The sequence below is a fragment of the Panthera pardus genome, unplaced genomic scaffold (assembly GCF_024362965.1).
Source record: "Panthera pardus isolate Hobbes unplaced genomic scaffold, ASM2436296v1 HiC_scaffold_1, whole genome shotgun sequence".
Classification (NCBI taxonomy): Eukaryota; Metazoa; Chordata; class Mammalia; order Carnivora; family Felidae; genus Panthera; species Panthera pardus.
This window is the reverse complement of record NW_026526654.1, coordinates 11,085,645-11,111,571: the sequence shown is the minus strand read 5'-3', so window position 1 is coordinate 11,111,571 and position 25,927 is coordinate 11,085,645. Positions and strand designations below refer to the sequence as shown.

At 51.4% G+C, this 25,927-nt stretch overlaps 1 protein-coding gene and 2 long non-coding RNA genes across 3 annotated transcripts in view; 1 reads left to right on the top strand and 2 right to left on the bottom strand.

The window, feature by feature from the left end:
- ANKRD10 (ankyrin repeat domain 10) overlaps positions 1-1,316 on the bottom strand; it is a 33,085-nt gene extending 31,769 nt beyond the window's left edge. The window contains exon 1 of the mRNA XM_019443897.2: positions 937-1,316. Within this exon, the coding sequence (XP_019299442.1) occupies positions 937-1,146 (210 nt within the window). The 5' untranslated portion in view covers positions 1,147-1,316. The remainder of the gene's footprint in view (positions 1-936) is intronic.
- Positions 1,317-1,516: 200 nt separating this feature from the next.
- On the top strand, positions 1,517-12,971 carry LOC109264061 (uncharacterized). Its single transcript, XR_008416930.1, has 3 exons — positions 1,517-1,655; positions 6,671-7,784; positions 11,944-12,971. It is a non-coding gene; the product is annotated as an uncharacterized LOC109264061 (long non-coding RNA).
- On the bottom strand, positions 12,906-25,886 carry LOC109264062 (uncharacterized). The gene is made up of 3 exons (XR_002078563.2): positions 25,787-25,886; positions 15,566-15,647; positions 12,906-13,127 (listed from the first exon to the last, which is right to left on the bottom strand). It is a non-coding gene; the product is annotated as an uncharacterized LOC109264062 (long non-coding RNA).
- Positions 25,887-25,927: the final 41 nt, after the last annotated feature.

The following is a 25,927-nucleotide window of genomic DNA, read 5'->3' as shown; positions in this document are numbered from 1 at the left end:
CCTGTACTCGCGCCTGCTAGCAGGTATGGACGGGGGCTGGCGCGGGGACCCCCAGCGGGCACGCCCTTCCAGACCCGGGCTGGGGTCCTAACCCCCTCTCGTTTCCTCCACCAAAACCACTCTGACTCTCCCATTTCGTGAATCACAAGCGCTGTCCCAGAAGATACACCTGTACTGTGAATGTAGCCGCAAGGAAAGCAGCCTCACCGGCTAGTGACAAAAACACGTCCCTGAAAGGAAATAACTCACTTCACGTCACTGCACGCTTCTCCACAAAACCCTTTCTCCATTTCGGCCCCGGCTCCTCGCTTCACGGGGAAAGCCATTTTTCTTACACGTCCGGAATTCTGGTACATCAATCTCTACCATTAAAGCGCTGAAATGCAGCGTGGATCTCAGTCGCTGACTCGCCCTGAGCCGGTGATTACGAAGCGACGGAGAAGGGGACGCAGAGGACCCCCCCCGCCCGGAGGACTCCCAGCAGCCCGGTGCAGCCCCACACCAGCCCCGGGTCCAGACAGCTCGCGCCCCGCGGGTGTCCGCCCCCATGGCGCCGGCAGCACGGCTCGCAGCTGACCGCGGAGGCGCGAGCTGCCCAGCCCGCCGCAGCCACCAACTGCCTCCGCCAGGCGCGGCGCCCCCGTGAAGCCGGCGCCGTTTGAAACTTGCGCCGCCGCACATGCGCCCGGGGCCCCTCGGGGCGCCGTAGCCGCGGGGCCTGCTTCCGCCTCGCGCTCCCGGCACGCCCTGCGCCCCCCTTGGGGCCCCGACCGTCCGCGCCGCCGCACATGCGCCCGGGACCCCTCGGGGCGCGGGCGCCGCCGAGACCCCGCTTCCGCCCCGCGCTCCCGGCACGCCCCGCGCCTCAGCCCCCACCTTCCCCGACCCACCACGGGAAAGCTGCGGAAAATGGCGCCTTAAAGCGCCCGCGCCCACCTTGCCGAAGTGCGCGGCCCAGTGCACGGGCGTCCAGCCGTAGAAGGAGTCTTCGGCGGCCAGGTGGGCGCGCGGCGTCTGCTGCAACAGAGAGCAGAGCGCGGCCAGGTCCCCGTCGCGGCAGGCGCGGTGCAGCGGGAAGCGGAGCGACAACAGCTCCTCGCTGGAGAAGCCCGCCTCCACGCCTGCGCCCGCTCCTGCCGTCGACATGGTCCGTCACCGGAGAGCGCGGGCTAGCTGGCCGAGAGGACCGAGAGGACGCGCGGGTGAGGACCGAGAGGCCGTCGCCTGAGCACAAAGGAGCGAGAGTGCCGCCGCCGCCGCGTCCCGCCGGCTGCCGAGCCGAGCCCAGCCGAGCGCGTACAGGGGGCGGGGCGGGGGCGGGGCCTACCGCGGGCAGGTCTGAGGCCCGTGCCCGCGGACGCCGGGTCTGAAGGTGGGGCCTGCAGTGCCAGGGGGCGGGGCCTGGTGGGGCCGGGGCTGACTCGTGGAGCAAGAGCGGGCCAGGGAGCAGTGGGCGTGGCCTAAGCGGAGGCGGCGCCTGGAGAGCAGGCGAAGTGGCCTGGAGCAGGGGGCCGTGCCCAGCTGGTCCGGGGTTGTGGGCCTGGACCAGGAGGCGGGCCGGGAGTGGGGCGGAGCCTGGGGAGTCTGTGATGAGGCCGGGGACAGAGGGCGGGGCCTAGTGGGGTCCCGGATGCGGCAGACGCCTGGAGCGGGAGGTTGGTCGGGAGAGGGCGGGGCCTGGGAGCGGGCGACGAGCCCGGGGGCAGGGGGCGGGGCCTAGCGCGGTCGGAAAGGGGCTGATGCTCCGAGCCCGAGGCTGGCCGGAACCTGGAGCAGGGGGCTGGGAATGGGGAACCTGGAGCCGGGAACGGAGGGAGGGGACTCGGGCACCCGGAACGGGGACTTGGGATCCGGGAACGGGGAGTGCGGGGGCGGAGAGCCCGGGGGCCCGGACTGGGAGGCGGGGAGCGGGGAGCTGCGCCGAGGCGGATCCCCGGCCGCGCGGGTGGGGTCGGCTCTCAGCCGCTTGCCCCACCCAGACCCCAGGCCCCGCAGTCCAGACCAGCCTCCGCCCGGCTCCGTCCTCTCCAGGCGCCTGCCTGTCGGGCGAGCTTCGAGAGCAGCCAGCAAAACCCTGGAAAATCCTGTCAGTGACAATCACAATGAGAATCACAGTTTTCTTAACAGATTTTTTCCTCTGATTATGAGTAATACGTGAATATCAATAATTTCACTATCGAGGAATAACTACTATCAACGTTTATGGGTAGTTCCTTACAGTACCTTTACCACATAGTTTCGTTATATATATTATTTTTCCTTGTATATATTGCCTTTTTTTCCTTTTTTTTTTTTTTTTACAGAATTCTGAATCACAGTAATTCAACTTTAAGTAGGTAACCAGATGTCTGGGAAAATAATGGTGCATGAGATAGCACCTGGCAGCATTAGTTAATAAGAAATTAGGCACCTCGTGCCTAACAAAGGAAATTGTTAATTTATGGTATAAACGTACAACACATTCCTCTATTCGTTAGACAAACATGTTGATTACAATGCGAATGGAGCACTTTGGGAGGTGCCCCAGATGCAGTGAGGGAAAGCAGCAGTATTTCAATTCAGGGGGTGATTAGTAATGCATGGGAAATATGAATGAGGCAGGTTCTGTTTCCTTTCCAGGAATTTATAATCTAGTAGATGAGGCAGGGAAGAATATTTCAGTAGGCGAAGCAGTACCTTTTTTGTTTGGACCAGAAAGGTAGAAATATGCTGTAAACTCATTGCAAGCTTGAATTCTGGAGCAGACAGAATTCAACCATTTTTCTTTTCATACACCAGGTTGATTTTAATCTCATTATGTCTGTAAGATGTGCACCATAATGACTTCCATCCTTCCTGGGAAAGCAGCACCCCATTTTGTAAGATGCCTTGTCATCTGTAATAACTAGAGAGAGGGATTACTTATGCCTCTTTATAGTGCCTGCTGCAGTGGACAGAACTGAGACACAGATAAGCTGAGAACTTGCACAAGGACAAACGGTGTGCCTGGGGCAGAGCTGAGAATAATTGCCAGACCTAGTTTCCAATCCAGTTAGATTTTTTTAACTTTGGAATATATTTTGCATAAAGAGCCTTAAGGCCTAGGAAAATAAAGTAGGTTATAGTGGCACCATACTTAGAATGCCATCTTTCCTCAGTTAAGGTTACTTTCTGGTTTTCAGAGTTGCTAGGAGTATGTAGATATTTATTTATTTATTTTTATGTACATATTTAAGCTGAAATAGATCGTCAACCTAGATATGATGATGGGTCCCTAAGATAGCCTGCATGATAATTGTGGATGGAACAGTTATAAAGGTGTCCAATGAGTACTCCAAATTCCAGTGTTCTGGTTGGTTGGTCCCAAGTTTTGCCCAACTCATTATTACCAATTATGGATTTTCTTTGGGATTCTTGTTTTTAAAAAGCTCTGGGGGAAAGGGAGGAAACCAGATTCATCACTCATGTGCTTTGATTTATTTGACAAAGCAACCATAAATAAGTGACAGAACATTCTCTTCTTGACCAAACTACTCTGTCTCCCCCCAAATTTTGACTAGGCTTAAATGTTTGGATTTGTGTATTTGTCTCTGCATTGTCCAGTTTTAGCAAGACTCCTGCTAAGTCGGTTGAGCTAGAATTCCCATCCCCCATATCAGATCGTCTTTGATATCTAATCAGTTTCTTCACCCCCCAGCCACCCCCAAGTGGTGTTGGCTCAACCCAGCCTGCCTTCAGCAAGAATCCTGCTGGGTCAGTTTAGCCAGAACCTGATGGTTAGCTGACCCTGCTGTTTTGTCGTAGTAATTTTCCACCCTCCATCGCCCACCCAGGGTAAAGAAGTTGCCCATGCTGTTCTCAGAGCCGAGTCCGATCTCTCACCCCAGAGTCGGATCTCTCTCCCCACTGCAAGCAAAAGTGGGGTCCTGGTTCCCACTTGCCGTAGCCTCCTCTGAGTACAGTCCACCTTACTATGCTTTAACACGTCTCACTAAACGATGTTTTTGACTAATAATCTTTTTCTTTAACATAAGCAAACTTGTGTATTTGAAGAGGTGATTCGGAAACATGAAAGAAAAGAGGAAGACCCAAAATCCCAAAGTATCAAAATAAGATAACACAACCCCCCCCCCCCCCCCCCCCCCCCCCCCCCCGCCCCGCACTTAGGATTGCATTGTGTGAGAATTGCTTAAATGGGTTCAGGTGAAGGCTCGACCCCTCAGGTGAAGGGCTCGGGTGAAGGCACGTCCCAGTCAGAGGTGCGCAGAACTGCCCACACGCTGTGGAGACATCAGTGGGGCTGTTTTCACACTTGGAACAGGACACGGTCAACGCCGTGTCATGGGAGGGGAGACTGCAGAAGAAAGCAGGACCCAGGCTATGCACCACGCTAAGACACTGTCCTTCATTACTGCAAGTGAGAGGCTTTGCTGTGATGCCAGATGATGGGTGAGGGCTCAGAGGAAGACCCACATCCGATTTGCAGCTGGCTGTGTGTGGGTAGCCCACTGGGACGGTGCCCTCAGCCTGGGCTGCAAAGTGGGAGCACAGCCTTACTGTTCTCTCTCGTCCATGACCCCCCATCTACCTCCCTCCATGTGGCCAGATCCATCTTTTAAGAAGGCAAATACACTTAAAATTGGACACCGAGCAGTGTCTCGGTCTGTTCCAGCCTGCATAACAAAGTACCACAGACTGGGGGGTTTAAACAACCAACTGGAAGACTGCGAGTCTGAGATCAGGATGCTAGCAGGGACCCTCTTCCTGGATCACAGATGACATCTTCTTTCTGTGAACCCACTCAGTGCAGAGGGAACCACCTCTCTGGTGTCTCTTTTCTGCGGGGCACTGACCCCATCATAGACGTTATCCCACCCTAATCACCTCCCAAAGGCCCCACCTCCAGATAGCATCACGTTGGCGTGAATTTCAGGGACACAGGCATTCAGTCCATAGCAAACGACTTCCCAGACTCCTGTCATTCAGATACCACTCCCACGTGGATTTTTACCACTTCTGCGTGGACTTTTGTATCCACAGAGGATCTGTGCTATTAATAATTTTCTTGAAATAACTTCATTTTTTGGAATTACTGACTTTACGTTCTCTTTATTAAGAAAACACCAATGAGTTTATGGTGCCAACTACATTTTCCTCATTTAAACAAATCCACAATAAAATAACACATGTTCACGTGCTTCCCAAATCAGTTCCCACAGTTGGTGGTGCTACACCACACTTTGGAAATTGCTCCTTGGGAGCAAAATCCCAGATCTGTTCCTTGGCCTGTTGACATGCCTACAGCCAGGGACTGCCTGCCTCTCTGGACTTGTCTGTCCTCCTCACAGGCTGTCCAGGGAGCCCTTGAAACCAAGGGTGCTTCTGCTGAAGGCTTCCACCCCATCCCCAGCATTTCTTTCCCCTGTTGTGACCAAATCATGCCTCCCTGAGTGCTTTAGAATGTGACCTGATTTGGAAATGGAGTCATTGTAGATGTAACTAGTTAAGATGAAGTCATAATGGGGCAGGCCATCCCCAAACCCAATGTGACTGGTGTCCTTATAAAAAGGGGCATCTGGACACAGATGCACACATGGGAAGAACACCATGAGGCAGAGATGGAGGGGTGCAGCAAAAGTCAAAGAACCCCAAGGATGGCCAGCAACACCAGAGGCAGGGGGACACCTGGGGCAGGTCCCCCATCACGACCTCCTTGGGAGGTCCAGCCCTGCCCACACCTGGCCTCCAGAGCGAGAGGGCTTAGATTCAGGTTGCCCAAGCCTGGTTTGCTGGGCTTGATTGTGGCAGCCTCAGGACACTTGCCCAGGACACAGGCTCTGCTGGGGAGGCTCCCCCACTGCCCCCTGCCCCCTGCCCACAATCCAATCCAAGTGCCTCTCCTTCCAGAAGCCTCCACCAGGCAACAGCTGGAGCCTCCTTCCCCTCTACTCCAGGGTTCCCAGGTGTCTGGCATTTTAGTTTCCTCCCACCCTTGGATGAAAACATTTAAAAACCCAACAAGTAAATGTTACTCATTTTTAGTCATAAAAACTTGATTGTTAACAGGCCTTTTCTGAGATGGCCTCTCCACTTCCAACAGGCCTCTTGACGAGTAGAAACATGCTCCAAGCTTGCTTCTGGTGGCTCCAGGTGGGAAGGCAGAGAGAGAGGTGGCCTCTCTCTGCTCTGAAAGGGAGCCCCCAGGCAGGGCCAAGAGCTTGCTCTGCAAACCAATGTCCTGTTGAATAAAGTACTGGACGGATGCCTTTCTCTCTCGCTCCCTCCACCTCTGTCTCTATGTCTGTCTGTCTCTCCATATTTCCATCATTGTCTCTCTGTCTCTGTCTCTTATTCTCCATCATCACTGTATCTTTCCTGTGAGGACAGAGCCCCACCCATGCTGAGCCTACAATACGAATTTGTTGAGTGACAGGAGGCTAAAGGCTGAAACTCAGATCAGTTGGCAGCTCCTTGTCAGGAAGGGGAGACCTGCTGTGGACCAAGGATGTCAGTTATTGAGCATCAAGATTCTGGAATCTTACTGATTGTCCTGCATCTTACTCCTATCTTGTGAAAAAAGTGATTAGTTGCTGTAATGGGAAAAATTCATTTTTTTTTCCTTCTGATGTAGAAAAAAACCCAGTTCTTCCTCACTGTGTTTCTTCCCCATGTGTCTCCTTTGCCTTCACAGAGAACACTTCGCTTCTGATGCTTGTGGTCACCAAATGCGTGGAGGTTTTTCCCCCACACAATTCTCTCTAACACCAGCTCAAGTCTGACACCATCGACCCGGAGATGGGACCAGACCCTACAGGTTAAGGGCTCAGCCCCACAAGACTGCCCCAACCTCCACTTCAGCTGCCACTGTCCCCTGTGCTTCTGACTGACTCACTACAGAGGGGAGGCTCCCACAAGCCCCTCCTAAGGTTAGTTTGCTAAAGCAGCTCACATAACTCAAGGGAACACTTAGAAGTTTATTAAAGGACACGAAAAAAACCCCCACAAATCAACATCCAGGTGAAGGGATGACAGGAAAAGGTCAGGAAGGGGCTCAAATCCACAAACCATGAGATCATGACCTGAGCCAAAACCAAGAGTCGGATGCTTAACCAACTGAGCCACCCAGGTGCCCCAATGACTTCAACTGAACAAAAAGGACCAGAAATGAAGTAAAAGATAAGCTATAGGTCCACGGAAATAGACTGCAAGTCATTTAACAAAGGACTTATATTCAGCATATACAAAGAACTTCTACAAATCAAGAAGAAAGACATGAACAACAAAAATGGGCAAAGATATGAATAGGCAATTCACTGGAAGGAAACACAAATATCCAATAACCAAGACATTCAGTAACCAGTGATTTCTCCTGTCCTACTGAATGGATTAATCCTGTCCACAGGCAAAAATTTGCATGGATGCTCTACCTTAGGACAACAGCACTCTTTCCCATATGTATCTTTCCAGCAACTGTGCGTATTTCTATTTCCCTTCATCCCTAATGTCAAAGAATTTATGTATAGTTGACACTTGAGCAATGCAGGGATCTTGGGCACTGACCACCACCACACACAAAATCCACATATGACACTGACTGCCCCCCTCTGCAACTTTACTACTAATAGCCTACTGCTGATCAGAAGCTTAACCAGTAACATAAACAGTCAATTAACACAGATTTTGTGTCCTATGTACTATAAACTTTATTCTTACGATAAAGTAAGCCAGAGAAAAGAAAACCTTCTTAAGAAAATCACAAGGAAGAGGAAATACATTTACAGTGCTGTGCTGCAAAAGACCTGTATGTAAGTGCACCAGTGCAGTTCAAGCCTGTGGTGTTCAAGGGTCAGCTGTAGTTTTTGCCTTGCACTCCAGCAGGGCATCAGTCCCCAGCAGTCCTGTGGAATAGCTCCTGGCAAACTCATCACAGCCTCCGGGTTTGCCAACCCACAGTCTCTGCTAATCTTGTCTTTCAGGGTGTGGAGTGGCTGGGCAGCTGGATCCTCTTGGGAACATGATGTCCTGGCTTCTGTGACTCTGCAGCTTTCCTGTGCAACCTCCAAATGCTCAACGGCCCCAGCCCTCGGTCCTAGACCCTTTACTCTCTTTACTTTCTTCCTGGGTAATCACATCGAATCCCATACCTTCAAGTACTGTTTACATACTGATGATTCCTAAATTCATGTCTCCGGCCTGGACCTTTCCTGCAGCCCAGACTCCTAAACCCAGCAGCTTAGTCCTTATCTCCATTAGGATCTCTCCTAGACAACTCCACTGATGCCCCAAATGGAATTCCTGTGTCACCCCTACACCTGTTACTCCCACTCACCGCCCCACCCCCACTCTCTGTCTCTGTGAAAGACCCAGACATGTCTACCCAGGGGCCAACGCTATGCTCACTGTAGATCTCGGTGGCTCTACCTCAAATATGTCTTCAGTGCACACGCTTCTTTCCATCCCTACCACCCCAAGCCATGCTTTCCTGCTTAAACCAGTGTGACTGCCTCTTGGCGTTTCTTGTTCAGGATATAAATCCAACAATAGCTCTGGCTTAAAACCTGCCAATAGCTTTCCACTAACAGTAAAAGAAATCCACATGGCACAGACTTGAATGTGGTTAGTAAGATTGTGGAACTGAATTTAACACTTTATTTATATTTTAAAAATGTTTTAATGTTTATTTTGAGAGAGAGAGAGAGAGAGAGAGAGAGTGCTTGCACAAGTGGGGGAGGGGCAGAGAGAGAGAGAGAGAGAGAGAGAGAGAGAGAATCCCAAGCAGACTCCATGCTGTCAGTGCACAGCCCAACGTGGGGCTCAATCTCATGAACCATGAAATGATAACCTGAGCTGAAATCAAGAGTCAGACACTTAACCAACTGAGCCACCCAATCCCCTCAATTCGACATTTTATTTAATTTTAACTTATTTAGATTTGGATTTAAAAGCAATTATTGGCAAAAATTTAAGAGTCTAAACAACTTAAAATCAACTTGGATATGAGTACCTGCTCTTTCTACTGTAACCATCGTGAAATGTAAACGCAGATCAAATATTCCCAGGGAAAATGTAGCGCTCCCATTGAGATATGCCGTACCTGTAAAATGGACCCCGGATTGGTAAGAGTAAAAGAATACAAAATTCTTCATGAATAATTTTTAATATGGAGTGCATATTCAATTTGTAACATTTTGGATATGTTGGGTTAAATAAATTATATCGGTCAAATGATTTTCACCTGTTTATTTTTACTTTTTTTTTTAGCATGGCTCATGGAAAAATCTTCCTTATATACGTAATTCTCACATTTTGTTTCTATTGGTCAGCTTGGCATGTATTATCTATCCATAAATCAATGTAAGTAGTTAGGTTTTTTGTTTGTTTGTTTGTTTTCTCTTCTGGGGGAATACCAGCAGTTTCTTTGTCTGAGTGCTGGGCTTGACCTAAGGCCCATTTTGAAGAAAGGAATGAGTATCTTTGAAGAGTAGGATCACCGGCAGATGGTAAATGCTCCTGAGGACTCGGGAGGAATGAGAGCCTGAGCCCAGGCCAACCAACTGCTCTGCCCCACGGTGGGCACCTTCTCCCCTCCCCCAGGCGGCACGGGCAGCATCCTGGACTGTTCACACGGTGTTTCTCTTTCTCTTCCTCCCTCTCTTTTTGCTAAGTATGTGTGGTTGAAATTATATAAGCTAAATGCAAGTAAGTTAAATATGCATGGGATATGAGGCAACTTTCAGTTTAAAATAACTATAATGTAATCTTGCAACTGTTTATACTTCTAAACAGAAGTATAAATAGACATACCTATTTTCACCCTATAAATCGATGTGAGAAATGGTTTTTCACCTGTGAGTTTCTGGGGGGTGAGATGTTAGGGACATATATGTTTTTTAATATGTCTATAGTACTTGACTTTTTAATGTTTATTTTTGAGAGCGAGAGAGACGGAGAACGAGTGGGGGAGGGGCAGAGAGAGGGGGAGACACAGAATCCAAAGCAGGCTCCAGGCTCTGAGCTGTCGGTACAGAGCCTGACGTGGGGCTTGAACTCACAAGCCACGAGATCATGACCTGAGCCGAAATCGGATGCTCAACCGACTGAACCACCCAGGCGCCCCAAGTACCTGACTTTTTAAATGAGCATTTTCCGGTGGGGTGATTAATGGTTCTTATAACAAAGTCTAGACATTACAGAAATACATAAAGTAGATAGTGAGATGAAGGTCCCTCATAATTCCACCCCAGTGATGGTCACACGTGTTGTATATGTTTACACACACAAATATAAGTATTGTTACACATTAATCTACCCATGTGTTTCTGGTAAAATAGACTCCTCTTACCCACAGTGTCTGCACCTAAAATTGGTAAATTTTAGGCAGCTTTCCATGCTGGCGGTAGGCATCCCTACCGCCCTTTCTAAAAGCCACGTGGTTTGCCAGTGTGTGTCTGAGCATGATTTATCTTCCTATCCTTTATAGATGAATGCATCTTTTTTTTTTCTTTTTTCCAATTATGAGAGATGTTGCAGTGAATACATTTATATACAGTTCTTGGCATACTTGCCCAGTTTTCTGAGATGGAATCCTGGTTGATTTTCTGCACGGTTTAATGGCTTTACATACATTTCCAAGTTACCATTCAGAAAATGTGGGCAAATTTACACTCCCCGCCAACGATGTTTGAGCCTGCCTGTTTCCTCACACCTTGGCCAATACTAGGTATTAATCGTATTTTTAACTTTAGGAAATCTGATATGCAGAAACGATTCATCCAGCAAGTATGTACATCATTAACTTACAATTCTAAAAATATGAATGAGACTGCTACAGAGGGTCTATGTGTTTTAGGTTCCTGTGTGTTACGTATTCCTGCCGAGTTGCCAATTGGTTCGCTTGGGTTATTTGTAAATGTTCTGTTAATTTATTATTTAAAAACATTTTTTTAACATTTATTTATTTTTGAGAGAGGGAGGGGGAGAGAGAGAGAGAGAGCGCTAAGAAGGGGCAGAGAGAGAGGGAGACACAGAATCTGAAGCAGGTTCCAGGCACCAAGATGTCAGCACAGAGCCCGATGTGGGGCTTGAACCCACAAACCGTGAGATTATGACCTGAGCTGAAGTCCAGCGCTCAACGAACAGAGCCACCCAGGCACCTCTGTTCTGCTAATTTATAAGAGCCTTTTATATTTAAGAATACTGATTCTGTCATGTTACAGGGTTGTCTTCGCTATTTTAATGTCTCCCTTTCCTTGGCCAGACTCGTCTGCTTTATGCAGTCAAGTCTGACCACGTATTTTTCTTCATAGTTGCTGTCCTTGGAGTTGTGCTAAGAAAAGAATGCTGAGATTATGACAATATCCCTGTGCTAGCGATCGACTTATTGTGCTTCTGCTGTGGCGTCCACTCTGTCACAGTGGGTGGGACGTCCTGACGGGTTTTCGGTTGCAGCGCCCAGCTTCAGGAGTCGGGGCTGCTGGAGGGCACGTGACAAGGGACACCGCCCGTCCTGGTCTGGCAGGGCCCTGTTTGTTCCTCCACCCTTGCTCTGCGGGGTCTGTGGCGGTAGGACGATGGGCACACGCAGAGGGACAGGCCGGCCTCGCAGCTCCTCCCAGCCCCCCGCGGACCATCTTTCCTGCCGCCCTGAACCTGGGGCCGACTGGTTGGGCACCTTCCCCACCGAGCCGGGACCCTGGTCTCAGGGACAGGCCCTTCTGAGTCTGAGGGCACCCTCCGTCAGCCCCGGGGTCCCCTTCACTGCTCTCTCTCCACCTTCACCCTTGCTCCCCGACCACATGGACTGTTGTAGTTCAAGTTCCTCTGTTTAAATGAGTGGCTGGACCCAGACTGGCACCGTTGCCTCCTGTGTTCTCCCAGGCTTTGTGGTGCTGATACCCTTGATATTTACATCTTGAACCCATCCTGGGTGGCGTGTGTTAAAGCTCTGACTTCGTGCTTTCCCAGGGGGCTCGTGCACTGTCCCCAAACCTCCCGTGTGGCTCTGCATTGACCGTCTGTCGTGTGCACCACACATCACGACTCTCAGGATTTCTGGACACCCCACTCCGTTCCGCTGAGGTTCTGTCTGTTCCTGAGCCACAAGTCTAGAGCCCGTAGCTTCATAACACACCGCTTGCCAGACCCCCTCTCATGTCTGTGTTCCGAGAGGACATCTCAACAACCACCACCCACTCCCTTTCTCCCCAACATAGATGATCTCGGTCCACAACAACGTTTAGAGATAGCAATACAACGACCGACGTCCTGGAAAACTAAAAATTCTAACTTCCCAGGAGCAGAAAGGAATAAATGAAGGCACACGACGGTTGGGGATTATCCCCAAGAGCCTGCTGTATAAAACCCGACGTGTTGTGCACCTTCCCAAGCCATGGCTCTTGCACCCAAAACACACATGACGACTACTTATTTTAATTTGCAGAATTAACGTCCCAAATGCAGCTTCAAACCAGGAAATGATGCACCGAGACTGGTTTGGAACAACAGGAGCAGCCCCCTCCGCTCTGCAGAGAACGGGACGGGGCAAAGCGGCAGAAGCCCCATCGTGGAATCGCACATGGGAGCCTCACTCTCACCCTCACCCTCCTCCAGAGGCCTGTATCGTCCTTCTCTCCTCCTTCACTGGTTACTCAGAAGACGTGGGGTCTTCCCCTCCCAGCCAGGGCTAACCGGCCCTCCCCGCGCTCTTGACCTCAGGCTGCCACCTGTGGGGGGTGGACCCTGGGCATGTATGTCCTGCGGGTTCTGTTTCTCTGGGGAATCCCGATGGGTCCATAGGCTGTGAGGTTATGTTTCTTCAAAGTTCATCCTGTTAGACAACAGTAAGGTTTGGACACTCATTTTTCAGGCTCAATTACACTTTCATTGTTTGGTTGGAGTATAAGGGAAAAAACCACATCACCTCTAAGTTAATATTTAAATGTGTTCATTTTATTTGGCACTCCTTGAATAAAGAGATTCTTCTTTATAAAAAATAGTGATTCTATTTTATTTTTCCTCCTAGTGGCCGGGTGAGTGGATGTCCCCTCAGGCAGTCTTGGCTTCTCAGTTCCGGCTCTATTTCCCCTTGTGGTGTTTGGCTCCTTTGAACAAACGCCTGTGCTTCTGTAGTCTTTGCTTGAGAGTGTTGCCTGTTTGGAAAGAGGAGATTTTCTTGAGAAATCCTCTGTGTTCCTAGGAAGCTGGTTTCACACCCTCCTGTGGTTCGCTCACACGGGTGTGTACTGGGACGAGCCCTGGGCTGAGAGACTGAGGGGCACCTGACCTACCACAAGAGACTTCCTCGGGGTTGTCCCGGGTGTGGCCCTCCCCCAGGTCCAGGGCGGTGGGAATGTGTGTGGGCACCTCAGTCTGCCCCCGGCACCCCCGTGGGGCAGGTGCTCTGAGCACCCCACTTAAGAGAACAAAGAAGCTGAGGCTTAGGATGTGCTGTCCCCTGCCCTGGGTCACCCCAAGTCGACACAGCTTTTTGGGAGTCAGTTGGGGATCTGAACCCAGGTCAGGCCGACTTCAAATCCTGCACTCTGAGCCGCTGTCCAGCCCGTGGCAGGGAGCCTGACCCTATGTGCACTGAGTGTGCACATAGATGAGCCACTGAGTGAGGGGGACTGTCCTCACTTTCCCAAAGGAGCCATGAGAGGAGGGAGTCCGGGTGGGGGGAGTGGGCTTGCAGGGATGCAGAGGACAGCAGGGGGCAAGCCGGAGCCCCGAGAGTTCAGGGCGAACTCGGAGGCACTGTTTGCAGGAGGGAGAGGGGGAAGGTGTGGGTTCGGGTGAGGGTGGCAGTGGGCCAGGTGGGGAGAGCCCTGGCAGGATCTTGGGGAGCCCAGGCCAGGATGCAGAGAGGGGAGGAGCTGTGGGGAGGCGGTCGCGGAGGTAGGACCGGGTGGGGGCCAGGCCGCACCCTTTAATGCCTCACTGCCACAGCCTTCTGCCTCCAAACCCGGTGGGGGCCCCTCTGAACACTACTGGGCTGGGCTGGGGGTGTCCCCTCCCCTCGGGGGCACCCCCTGTGGACACAGTCCTGTGATGTCAGGCTCTGGGAGGTCAAGGACCTCGGTCCCTCCCGTGCACGCACTGCTGGGCCCCCAGCCCTGGCACCAGAGGAGTGCCCGCCGCCCATCCCCCAGACAGGCAGGCCCAGGACCAACGTGCAGGACGTGCAATGTGGAAAGGTCCTGCCTCAGACACTGGAGCCATAGGGACATTCCTGTTCTCACGACAGAACTCTCAGGACCCGGGAACTGGGGATTTGGCAAAGTCTCCCTGACATCTGACTAAAGCAGCAGAAAGTGGTTGGATGTCAGTACCGGTTGGTAAGTTTGTGGCAGGCGGGGCAACCGCTCACCCCCCTTTCAACCCCCGACTGCACTGGGCTGTCCCACTGGGGGGAGGTGCAGACCGTGGGGGCCTGCAATTTCAGGGTCCCAGGGCTGGCTCTGGCCCCGCACAGTCAGAGTGGCTCCTGGCTGCTTGGTGACCAGTCACACAATGCAAGGTCTCTAGTGACCCGTCTGCGGTTCCACCCTGCTGGGCATTTAAACAAAGTACAAAATAGCAGGCTGGCCTCATAGAGGATGCCGGGGGGGGGGGGGGGGGGGGGGTTGCGGTTTGAAGGAGTGGCTGACCGCAAGACGCCGGACCCAGAAGTGTCCCAGCAGGCTGGAGCGGAGGGCTATCTAACCTTCCCCTGGAATGTGGGCGCCTCGAGGGCAGGGGTCACTGTCCACGGTGCTCAGTCCCCAGAACTGGGAAGGGTGTGGGCCCGTGGTAGGTGCCCAGTGAGCACTGATGGAGGCGAATGAAGGTGGCCAGGTGTAAGTGTTTGGTCCTGCACTTGGCTCTATGAGGACCCAACTAATGGGGCTGCACCGAGGCCCGTTTACAAACCCCCGGAAGTCTTCGCTAACACTAGCTTGAAATGTGGGCGTGATGCGCCCCAAACCTGGTGGTCTCAGGGTGCGTGGACCGGTGTGTGGTAGAAAGAACTCGGGAGGTGCTGATTCGAACCGTCTACAGGACTACAGAGTCTACCTGGGAGAGGCTGGGAGGCCAGGAGGAGGACTGGCCTGGAGAAGAGGCTCAGGAGTGTTCTGGAAAGTTCCAGGAAGAAGCATGGGGCCGCAGCAGAAGCCACCAGGGGAAATTCGTGGACCAACTTCAGCAATTAGGAAGTTGTCTGAAGGGGCAGGGGTGGGAGGAACGGAAGGGCGGAGGGCGGGGGCGCTCAAAGGTGTGGGACTCCCCAGGTGGGAGGCTTGGGGACCTTGTGGGCCTGGTCCTGTGGTATGTAGTGGTGGGCCCACAGGTCCCAGGGACAGCTGAGAAGGGAGGGGACACCCACACGTGGCCCAGGACTCGTGGAATTTGGACTCAATGGGCCAGGAGTCCCGCAATGACAACACAGGAAATCCGTGGGGGTCCCTGCCAGTCTGCCCAGGGACTGAGTCACCTGCCCCTCCAGAGAGCTGTCCCCTGGAGCAGACGGTTTACTTCTCTCCACGGCGGGGGCAGGAGCAGCTGTCCTCCACACTTACCTGTCACCAAGATGGCCCCAAGTTCCGTTTACCTAAAGCTCTTCGAAGGTTGTCAATGATTTTTTTCCAGAACTGCTAGGCTTTTAATCTGATAAAGCGTCTCTTTCTCCTCTTCTGTGGGAAAAATTAAGCACAATGATCAAGATTTAACACACAACTGTGGTCTAATTCCAAACTCCTGTTTCTCCTTTCAACCAGGCTGTCTGGAGCTCAGCTGGGGCTCTGGGCCTGTCCCCTGCACTGCCTCCTCAGGGCTCATGGCCCCGTGGTTTGTGGCCCTGCATGGACCTTTCATTCCCTCCCGTGAGCTCAGAAAGGGGCCGGGATGGTCAACACACACACTCTGTTCGTCAACCAGTTCACAATGGGGCTGCGTGTGCCGCTTTCCTATACCATCCCCCATGCCGTGCAATGTCTCTTAGCACGTGACAGGTGTCATCACGAAGTCAAACGTAAGACTGTGCTACAGAAGATCAGCCATTGGGAAGAGGAGAAATTCCACTGGCGGCCCCACCATGGCACTTAGTGGGAGAGAAGGGCTCCAGCCCAGGAAGGAGAGCCCGTCAGTTTCCAAGAGGTGCCCTGCTGTGGCGGCCAGAATTTCACATTAGAGATTCATTCCTTGGAGCCTACTTTAAACCCTCTTTGCCGTGCTGTCCCCAGGTGTGGCGTAGGAGGACGACATTGTGGTGTCTATACTTTTTTGTCTCTGGGGCAGTCGGTGGTGGAGCTCAGCGTAGCCCTGAGCAATGAGTCCTCAACACATGGGGTTGCTTGACCGCCCCGCTGAGAGCCCACCCATGTGCCCGTCGGGGCGGGGGCTGGAGCTCCGGGAAATGCCCCACCTGTGGCCACAGGCCCAGAATGCACACCTGCTCCCAGAGGGGCCTGCGTGTTGCGTGGGCTCGGAGAGAAGGGACGCCTGGGGGTGCCCAGCTACGCTGAGCCACAGGGGCCCCGAAAGGTTCCTGGGAGCGGGTATCGGACCGTCTTTGATCTGCACGGTCATTTCTAGTGGCTCAGCCTAAGACCCTAGTCCTCAGGGAGGTGTTCTGATAGGACGCTGTCACACATGCTCCTGGAGGGGCCACCCCAGCGTGGCAGGGCCCCAGAGGCTCGTGGAGACCACCTGCCATGTGTCCCACTGTGGGAGTTACAAGGCATGTCCCCACCTTCCTGCATGGGACCCTCAGCCTGCTCCTCGCTGAGACAGCAGGGTGAAGGAGACCACAGCCGCAGGCCAGCTGGGGCAGGTGGGGCAGAACCCGGGTTGTCCCAGGTCCCCTTCCTCTTCCAGCTCCTTGCGTCCCAGTGATGCCCCTAGGCAGAGGGGTTGGGGGCACAGCGACCTTGCGTAGCCCGTCTATGCAGGTGTTGTTACTGTGATTTGAAGGAGACTTTCGGAGTCCCCCCTCTCTCTGGTTTCCCAGGATGAGTGGTGGGGCTCCCCTCTCACCCACCCTCACCCCCACTCCCAGCCTTCCCTGCTGGGGGCCCTGGTGCCCCTATGCTTCCCTCTCCTTCATTCCCTCTGTCCCATTGGTTGCCAATGTCTTAAGAAAATTTCCTACAGGGAGGAAGAGAAATCAGATGGATTCTGATGTTTGTAACATGTGGGTCCTCTAAGTGGGGACCCAGAGCAGGAGCCCTGCCTGGGCCCGAGGGTGCTGTGGCTCCCGGGCGGGCAGGTGGCCTTCGTCCTGCTCCTGGGTCATGGGGTGGACTCTGGGCGTGCAGCCAAAGGGCCCCCGAGGCTGGTTCGTTTCCTGGGAGGTGTGGTGGCTGCAAATTTTCAAACCACCTGCCAAGTGTGGCTGGTGGACCTGAGAGTCAGCCCCACCCGACCTGGACCCCGGCGCAGCCCTCTGCCCAAAGGGCCGGAGCTCCACCATTAGAGATCCATTCCTTTGAAAGATTCCCCTTGCCAAACTTTGCCTGCTCAAACACTAATAAGCAGCAACAGAACAGCCCCCTGACATGTTGGGGGCCAATGGCAGCCATCCTAGGCCATTGTGGGACACACCACTGACCTGACAATCAGACTCAGAATGATTCCGTGTGTTCCTTATTCCCCGGGGAGGAGACAACTGAAGTACCTAAGTGTCCCAGTGAGGTCGTTGGTTGAAAGGGGAAAAGGGAAGAGGAGGGCCCCAAGGAAAGGAGGGCACACACACGAAAAGGACGTTAAGGCAGTTGATGTTATCCCAGAGCCGATGACAGATTTCAGGAGGTGGGCACAGCCCAGGACAGGCAGCCTGAGCCTGAACAGGCCACCGCCTCCACCTGGTCCACCTCCACTGTCGTGCGCTGGGACAGGGGCTGCCTAACCCTCCGGGTCGGCTTTCCCAGATCAAGCAGATGGCTCAGGCCTGAGGACAGAGGAGCTCGAGGTGAGGCGGTAAGGGTCAGGTGGGAGGTCACCGGGGAGGAAGGGTCACTTTATCCTGCCTCAGGCTGCATTTCTGTTAGCATTTTCTCGTGGCTGGAAGGTCTGCATTTCATGGAATTTAAAAAAACAAAAACGCTACGTGGGAATTCTGGCGGCCTCTTGCTAGCGTGAGCCCCCCACCCAACCCAAACCTCTGCATGAAGTCACACGGGAGCCACCTGAGGCTCCTGGAAAGAGATCACACGCAGGAGGCTGTGGAGGTGTGGATTTCACGCGTCTGTGTTTGTTGCCTTCCTGGCTTCGACCCGGGTGTCGGCCCAGTGCGCTGCGACGCAGTGGCAACGGCCCCGGAGCTCTGATAGAAACTCCATGTTTCTGGCCTCAGGGAGAGGAACCCCTGGGAGCAGAGCGTGCATGAGGGGGCTCAGGAGGGAAGAACTCCAGAAAGATGGCTTTCCTGATTCGGGGTGTGAAACCCCACCCATCTCAGCCTCCTCCTTTAGCTGGTGGATACACGGGACCCTCAAACCAGCAGAGAAGAGACAGACTCAAACCACCACTCACAAATGGCAAGATCAAGTACACTGTGGAAGCCTAACCAGGGGGGATGGCTTGCTAAAATAAGAACATTAATGTTCTCCAGAGGGTTCAATCGAAAACAGCATAATACTTACAATGCCCAGGAATAAACACACAATAATTCAATGTATAGAGAATCAGAAAAATATCACCAAATTTCAAGGGAAAATGTAATTGACAATACCAGCTTCTAGATGACTCAGATGTAGAATTATTAGGCAAAGACTTTAAAGCAGCTATTATAAACATGCTCCATAAGGTATAGAAAAGCACTAGAAGTGAGTGAAAAGATATTCTCTGAGAATAGCAGGGAAATAACTATGGTCAAGAATCAAAGGAGAATTACAGAGTTAAGATATACAACACCTGAAATGAAAATTTTACTGATGGGCTCAACAGTAGACAGAGATTACTGTGGAGGAGCGAGAGAGAGAAGTTATACAAATGGAAATGGAAAGGAAAATATGTAAAAAATGAACAGAGTCTCAAAGACCCACGGGACAACATCACAAGGTATAATGCATGTGTGTAATTTGAGTCCTGGAAGAATAAGAGAAAAATTTTGGAGCAGAAAAAATATTTAAAGAAAAATATCCAAATAGTCACATAGATTTTTTTTTTTAACGTTTTTATTTTTGAGACAGAGAGAGACAAAGCATGAACGGGGGAGGGTCAGAGAGAGGGAGACACAGAATCTGAAACAGGCTCCAGGCTCTGAGCTGTCAGCACAGAGCCTGACGCGGGGCTTGAACTCACGGACCGCGAGATCGTGACCTGAGCCGAAGTCGGCCACTTAACCGACTGAGCCACCCAGGCGCCCCTAAGATATTTACATTTTTTAATTTATCAGAAACTTTTCCAAAAGATGCAAAGTAGTGGTTTTACTGGTGACTTCTATCAAACATACAAGGAAGAAATGATACCAACCTTACTCAAACTTTTACAGGAAATAAGAGGCATTACTGCCTGACTCATTAAATGAGGTTAGCTTAACTTTAACCAAAATTTGACAGTAATGTTACAAAAAAAATAAATGAAAAAATTACAAACCAATATTTCTTATGAATATAGATGAAAAACCCTTAGCGATATTTGGACATAGGTGAAAAATACTGAGCAAATATTTGCAAGTTAAGTAGCACAAAACTGAAAAGGATAATACGTCATGACCAAGTAGGTCTTATCCCAGGAATGCAAGGTTGGTTTAGCATCTAAAAATCAATGTAATTCACGATTGTAACATAATAAAGAAAAAGAAGTGTCCATTTAAATATATGCAGAAAAAGCATTGGACAAAAGCCATAATAAAACCCCTCAGCAAAATAAGAAGTGAGAAACTTTCTCAGGCAGATGAAGTGCATTTACAAGAAACCTACAGCCAACCTCATTGTTAATGAGAAAGGACTGAACTGCTTCCTACTGAGGCCTGCAAGGTGAAGGCGCTCCCTTTCTCCACTTCTTTTTAAGACCTTACTCCTATAGTATCGGTGTGAGTCAGGGGTCCAAGACAGTTTCTAGTTCATTTCCGCGTGGCCCCCAGCAGAAGCCGGTCATCACATACACACCTCCACCTGCCCCCAGAGCAAGCGCTTGCTCTGGTCTCCTGTCCCGCTCCCTGTCCCAGGTGAGCCCTGTGGAAAAGAGCTGAAGAATAGAATTAAGATCCTGAGTCTGGGGCCCAGCTACGCAAAACTACAGCCCACACTTGGCCTTTAAGAATTAGCAAAACATTGGCTGGTTTCTTCTTACCCACTTGCTTGGTGGCCACCTGTCTTTCCCATGCTCCGTCAAAGCTGACACGGACCTGTGTCCCGTCCCTCCATGGAGATGCTCATCCCTTGTGGGAATTCAGCCCACCTGGTTGCCTTTTGACTTCGGCTCTCTGCTGGGCTCAAGAGAAGTCGTGGTTTTGTTGGTTATTTGCCTTTTTGTCATTGTTAGGGTGTGACCAATGTTCTTGGCAGCTTTCTTCCTAAATAGAAAAGTCCTAATGTGTGCTTATTCTATACTTTGAGGTTGTTCTGTTACGTGCTATTTTTAGTGTGTGTGTCACCTCACACGTGCCACAGGTGAACCGGAGGCTCACCTCTGGGAGGGCAGTGGGCTAAGAACATCACGTGCAGCCCGGTGGAGGGTATGTTCCTTTGCTTCTACCAAGCGTCTCAGCAGTGTCAATGCCAGACAATGCCTAAAACTGTGTTTCTCAGCCTGATGTGTGGAAAGGACTGATTCAAACCATAACTCCCCATGAGCCTGTGTTTGTAAATTTTCAGGCAATATCAACAGGCAGTTGACTAACAGGAGGAAGATATATATTAGTGACATACATCACAGACAAAAGACTAATATCCTTAACATATAAAGAATTCTTAAAAACTAAGATATAGGGCCACCTGGGTGGCTCAGTTGGTTAAGGGTCCAACTTCAACTCAGGTCATGATCTCACAGTTTGTGAGTTCGAGCCCCGTGTCGGGCTTTGTGCTGACAGTGTGGAACCTGCTTGGGATTCTCTCTCTCCCTCTCTCTCTGCCCCTCCTCTGCTCTTTCTCTCTCAAAAATAAATAAACATTTAAAAAATTAAGGTATAGAAAAATGAGAAAAAGGTATTAACAGATCACAAAAATACATTAAAATGACCCATAAACAGGGGCACCTGGGCTCAGTTGGTTAAGCATTGGACTTTGGCTCAGGTCAAGATCTCATGGTCTGGGGTTTAAGCCCCACATCAGACCCTGTGCTAACAACTCAAAGCCTGGAGCCTGCTTTGGATTCTGTGTCTCCCTCTTTCTCTGTCCCTCCCCTACTCACGCTGTCTCTCTCTCTCTCAAAAATAAATATTTTTTAAAAATAACCCATAAACATTTGAGAAGCTGTTCCAACTCATTTATCTGATCGTCAAAGCTGTAAAAGTAGGAAGACTTACTGTCACCAAGGCTGCAGGGGAACAGGCCCTCACACACACCGCAGGTGGGAGCACAAACGGGCACAGCCTTCTGTGGGTTATTGGTGGTTCAAATGTGACCACATACACACTCCTGATTTCACTCAGCAGACCATGTGTAGACGTCTACCCTGAAGATGCACATCCAACAACATGAAAAGACATGTGCGAAGGGTACCCAATGCAGCACTGTTGGCGAAGTGTTGGAAACAACCTGAAAGCCCACGGGTGGGAGAGCAGTTAGATAAGCTGTACTCTGTCCACACGATGCAGATCTAGACAAGTGTAAAAACCAGTAATGAGGAAGCTTCTGTAAACAGATGTGGAATAATTTATAGCACAGATTGTTAGGTTAAGAGAGGGAAGTGCCAGATATCCATACTGTTCTACCTTTCATGCACAGAAAAAGAGTTATAAGAAAATACACACGATCAGACTTCAGTGAAGTGGCTTAAAAACATTTAAGAAGACATACGATATAAAACAGTAAACTGAGTAATCTTGTACCAAAAAAGGGTCATAAACATGTACCTGCTCATTTGTGCCCAAGGAAGCATGGGAAGCATAAGGCAGGATGATGAGGCTGGTCCCTGTGGGACGTGAGGCAGCGGGTGGACAGAAGCAGGGTGGCACCAATGTTAGGGGCACAGCGGAAGTGGAATTCTTAGATGCAAGACTTTTTGTATTAGAATCATGGCTATATACTTCAAAAGAAGGAAGTGACATCAACCACAATGAAAAGGGACCCAAAGCAGAATAGTACAAGTCAGTAACTAGGAGGGCGGGAAGAAAAGAGCCTGAGGAGGAAGTTTGGAAGGAAGTACCTGTCGACATATTCTAAGGCTTAACATGAAAGGCAGTACACAAATCTTGCCTGCTAGTTAGTAAATCTGTTTTTCGCAGGGTGGGGCTACACCAGCAATTCTTGGGCTACTTCTGTGTTTTCTGGGACTGAGCAAATGCACGGACTCTAGTGGGGCAGGAGGCCCAGGATTCTCACAGACAAAAGGAAGGAGGTAGGACGAGCCTCACGGGCAGGTCTGGGACCAGTGGAATGAGTCTGAATTCATGATGCCCAACATCTGAGCAGATAGGTGTGGAAACACAGATCTGTGCCCACACACATCTGTCTTGGCTCTGTCCACCGGGGGGCCTGGAAACAACACCCCACCAGAGCAGCAAACACATCCAACCCTGACTTTGGCTTCTAACTACCCCTCTCCAGCATGGGGGAGCAGGGCTCTGTGCAGACCTGGCTGCTCCCAGGGCTGGGGCAGGGAAAGTGTGCAAGAGCAATGCCAATGTGTCGAGCTCCAAATAAGAAGACCAAAGAAGCAAAATGCACAATAGTAGTGGTTTGTAACCCACTGAATGAAGTGAAGACCATTATGTTACACGGATCTAAACATAATGGAATCAACAAGTAGATAAAGTCCTTTTAAGAAAGTACAGCTCTTCCTTGCAAATGTAGAAGGAATGGTAGAACTAGAAAATCACCTTTTGGCAAATACTATAGTGATAATTCTTGCAGTTAAGAGGTGATGGATGCTGGGGCGCCTGGGGGGCTCAGTCGGTTCAATGGCTGCCTCTTGATTTTGGCTCATGTCATGATCTCATGTTTCATGGGATTGAGCCCCATGTTGGGCTCTGCTCTGAGGATGGAACCTGCTTGGGATTCTCTCTCTCTCTCTCTCTCTCCCTCCCCCGTCCACACACATGTATGCATGAGTGTGTGCTCTCTCTCTCTCAAAATAAATAAACGATTTTTAAAAAGGAACAATGGATGCTAAATTAGTGGTGAAAATATGGTGAAAAGCAGGGTATTTTTACAGTCTGAAAGTATCTCCCCCCAAAATACTAATTGTTTACACATGGAAAAAAAATCAAGTTGATTATGGAGACACCGGGTATACAGTACCTTGAATAAGTGATCAAAGTGAAGTGAACACCCCCCACCCCGGGTAATGAGATAGTCTACATCATGCACATCCTCATGGGACACACGAAGGAAGACATAGCATCACTTCTTTAACATTCTTGCCCCGAAGGCAACCTGAATCTAGTCGTGGGGAGAATTCAGACAAACCCAAATTGAAAGAGATTGTATTAAGTAGCTGGCCAGTACTCCCCAAAGTCATGAAAGACAGAGACCAGGTAACCCCCCAGGCGGGAACGACAGATGTGACGTCACCGGTAGCTGCCATGAGGAATCTGAATGGATCCTGGAGCCAAAAAATGGCATTGGGAAGATAATTGACAAAATTTGGACCAGGTCTGTAGGTTACCAGGCAGGACTGCATCAGCGTGGACTTCCCGGTTTTAGTAATTGTACTCGAGTTACGTAAGACGTTACCACTGGGGAAAGCTGGGTGGAAGGAACACGGGAAACTCTACCACTTTCCTAGGTTGTAAGTCTAAACTGGTTTCACAATGGAGCTGTTTTAGACGTTGCATCCTGCACGTTTCACCCATCCCGTCGCTTTCCTGTTACCAGACACATGAACCTCGCTCCCGCACATGCCACGGCAGCACCTGCCTCCCTGTACAAGTCGCCAGAGACAGTCCGCCCGTCTGTACCAGTTTGCAAACAGAGATCTTTATTGAGGTGGACCATCATTAAGTTTGCTGAGAACATGGCACTCTGTGTGCTCAGCGGTTTGGGTCTTGTCCCCTGGGTGGGTAGTGAGGGCGCCTTAGGTCCGGGGTGGGGGTGGGTGGGGGGAGACAGCTATGGTGCCCCCCCCCTCAAAGAGGACGGTGCTCCTCCAGGGACAGCTGGCTCAGAGACTCTTCTGCACCCAGTGGAAATGTCCCTCCCAGGCTGACTGGCGGGTCTGGCACCACGCCTTCTTGCCCCCTGTCAGTCCTGCCTGGGGCTGGCTCCCAATCTACCTTCAGCCTGCCACCTGATACGGGCAGTCCCTGAGCCGAGCCGTGCCTCAGTTTCTCCATCGGAACAGCACTCTCGAGCTAAGGGGGGCACAGACAACTTCTGCCGCACGAAGCTGTTGCTGACACAGGGAGGAGGCCTTTATGTTAAACGGTGGCGTTTGCCTGGAACCCGGGGAAGGCTAGGGTGCGTCCCAGCAGCAGAGGGGCCGTGTGGGGAGGGTGGGGTGCTCTGCCGAGCCCTCAGGCGAGTTTCAGGGTGCAGCCCAGGATGGGGATGGGCACAGGGGTGGCCTGCAGCGTCGTCTGCAGCTGTCCATGCATGCACCATGGGTCTGGGAATTGCATGGTCCCTCTGAGGGTGGGCCTGGGCCCCAGGACCCTGGAGGGCTGGTGGCTTCTCTGATGCCCCCACCCCAGACTCAGTCCCTTCCCCCTGGCTCTCATTCTCACTGGCTCAGGTTTTCCTGTCCATTCTTATTTCCTCCTGCTTCTCCAGTGAGCCTGATGGGTGTGATGCAGGGAGAGTGTGTCCCTGAAGCCGCTCTAGGTCACGGTGGTCCTTCAGTGGAGACACACCCATCCTTCAGTATAGACCCTTCCTTAACTTCTCCTATTTGCAGCCCCCCTGCAACAAAGGCTTCTGGCTGTATTCATGCCCATTAGGCACTTTGAGTCAGTCAGTGGGTGGGACAACCCCAGAGGGGCTAGAAATGTTCCTTGCCATGAAAATCCTACTCTCATTCTATCCTTCCAAACACCAGAGGCTGGTTCCCTGGGGACGAGTCTCTGTGGAATGGACTGAAATGTAGGTTCCAGGGCCCGGCCTGCAGATATGCTCAGCTCCCCTCCACTGTGCCTGGTACAAAGGACCTGGTCCCTCCTCTAGGGCCCGCCACAACCCTTCACGGGCCAGGCGTCCCGCGAGCTACATGGGCACCTTTCTTTTGCATCATCTTTAGGGTGAGGACAAGATCTGTCACCCCGTGGGGGGCTAGCTCCTCAGCCTCAGAGCCTGAACATGGAGTTAATTTCAGCAACCTTGGCCGTTGGAGGGACACATTCCCTCACTCCGGGGGAACCTCCCTGGTGGCGGGGGCGACACTGGCTCTCCCTGCCCAACCCCTGACCCCCAGGGAGGGGCAGGTACCCAGATGACGTGTGGGAGGGGCGGGCAGTGTGGCGGCCCTTCCTCCCGGCTAGTGGTCACCTGCCTGCCGGGACCTTCCTGCCAGGCTCTGCTTCTCCAGGGTCAGGACCACGGGCAGGGGTGGTGGGCAGGCGGTTCCTCTACGGAGACGGAAAATCAGCCCCACTGGGGTGAAGCAGCCTCAACCTCTCTCCAGCCACGCTTTCATCCTCCGTGACGGGGACATCCCCGTGTACATCTGCCTGGCTCCTCTGTCCTCCCCACCACCTTCTCCTAAGGCAGGGGCATTACCGGGTTGCATTTACCATCAAAGAAAGGCCTTTTTTCTTTCCCAGAAGAGAATTTCTTTTTATGATGCTTCTTACTAATATCCATCTTATAATCCGTTTGAGTATAGGTTTCTTTGATGAAGACCATGAAAAAATAAGGAAAAGATTTTTTGGTTA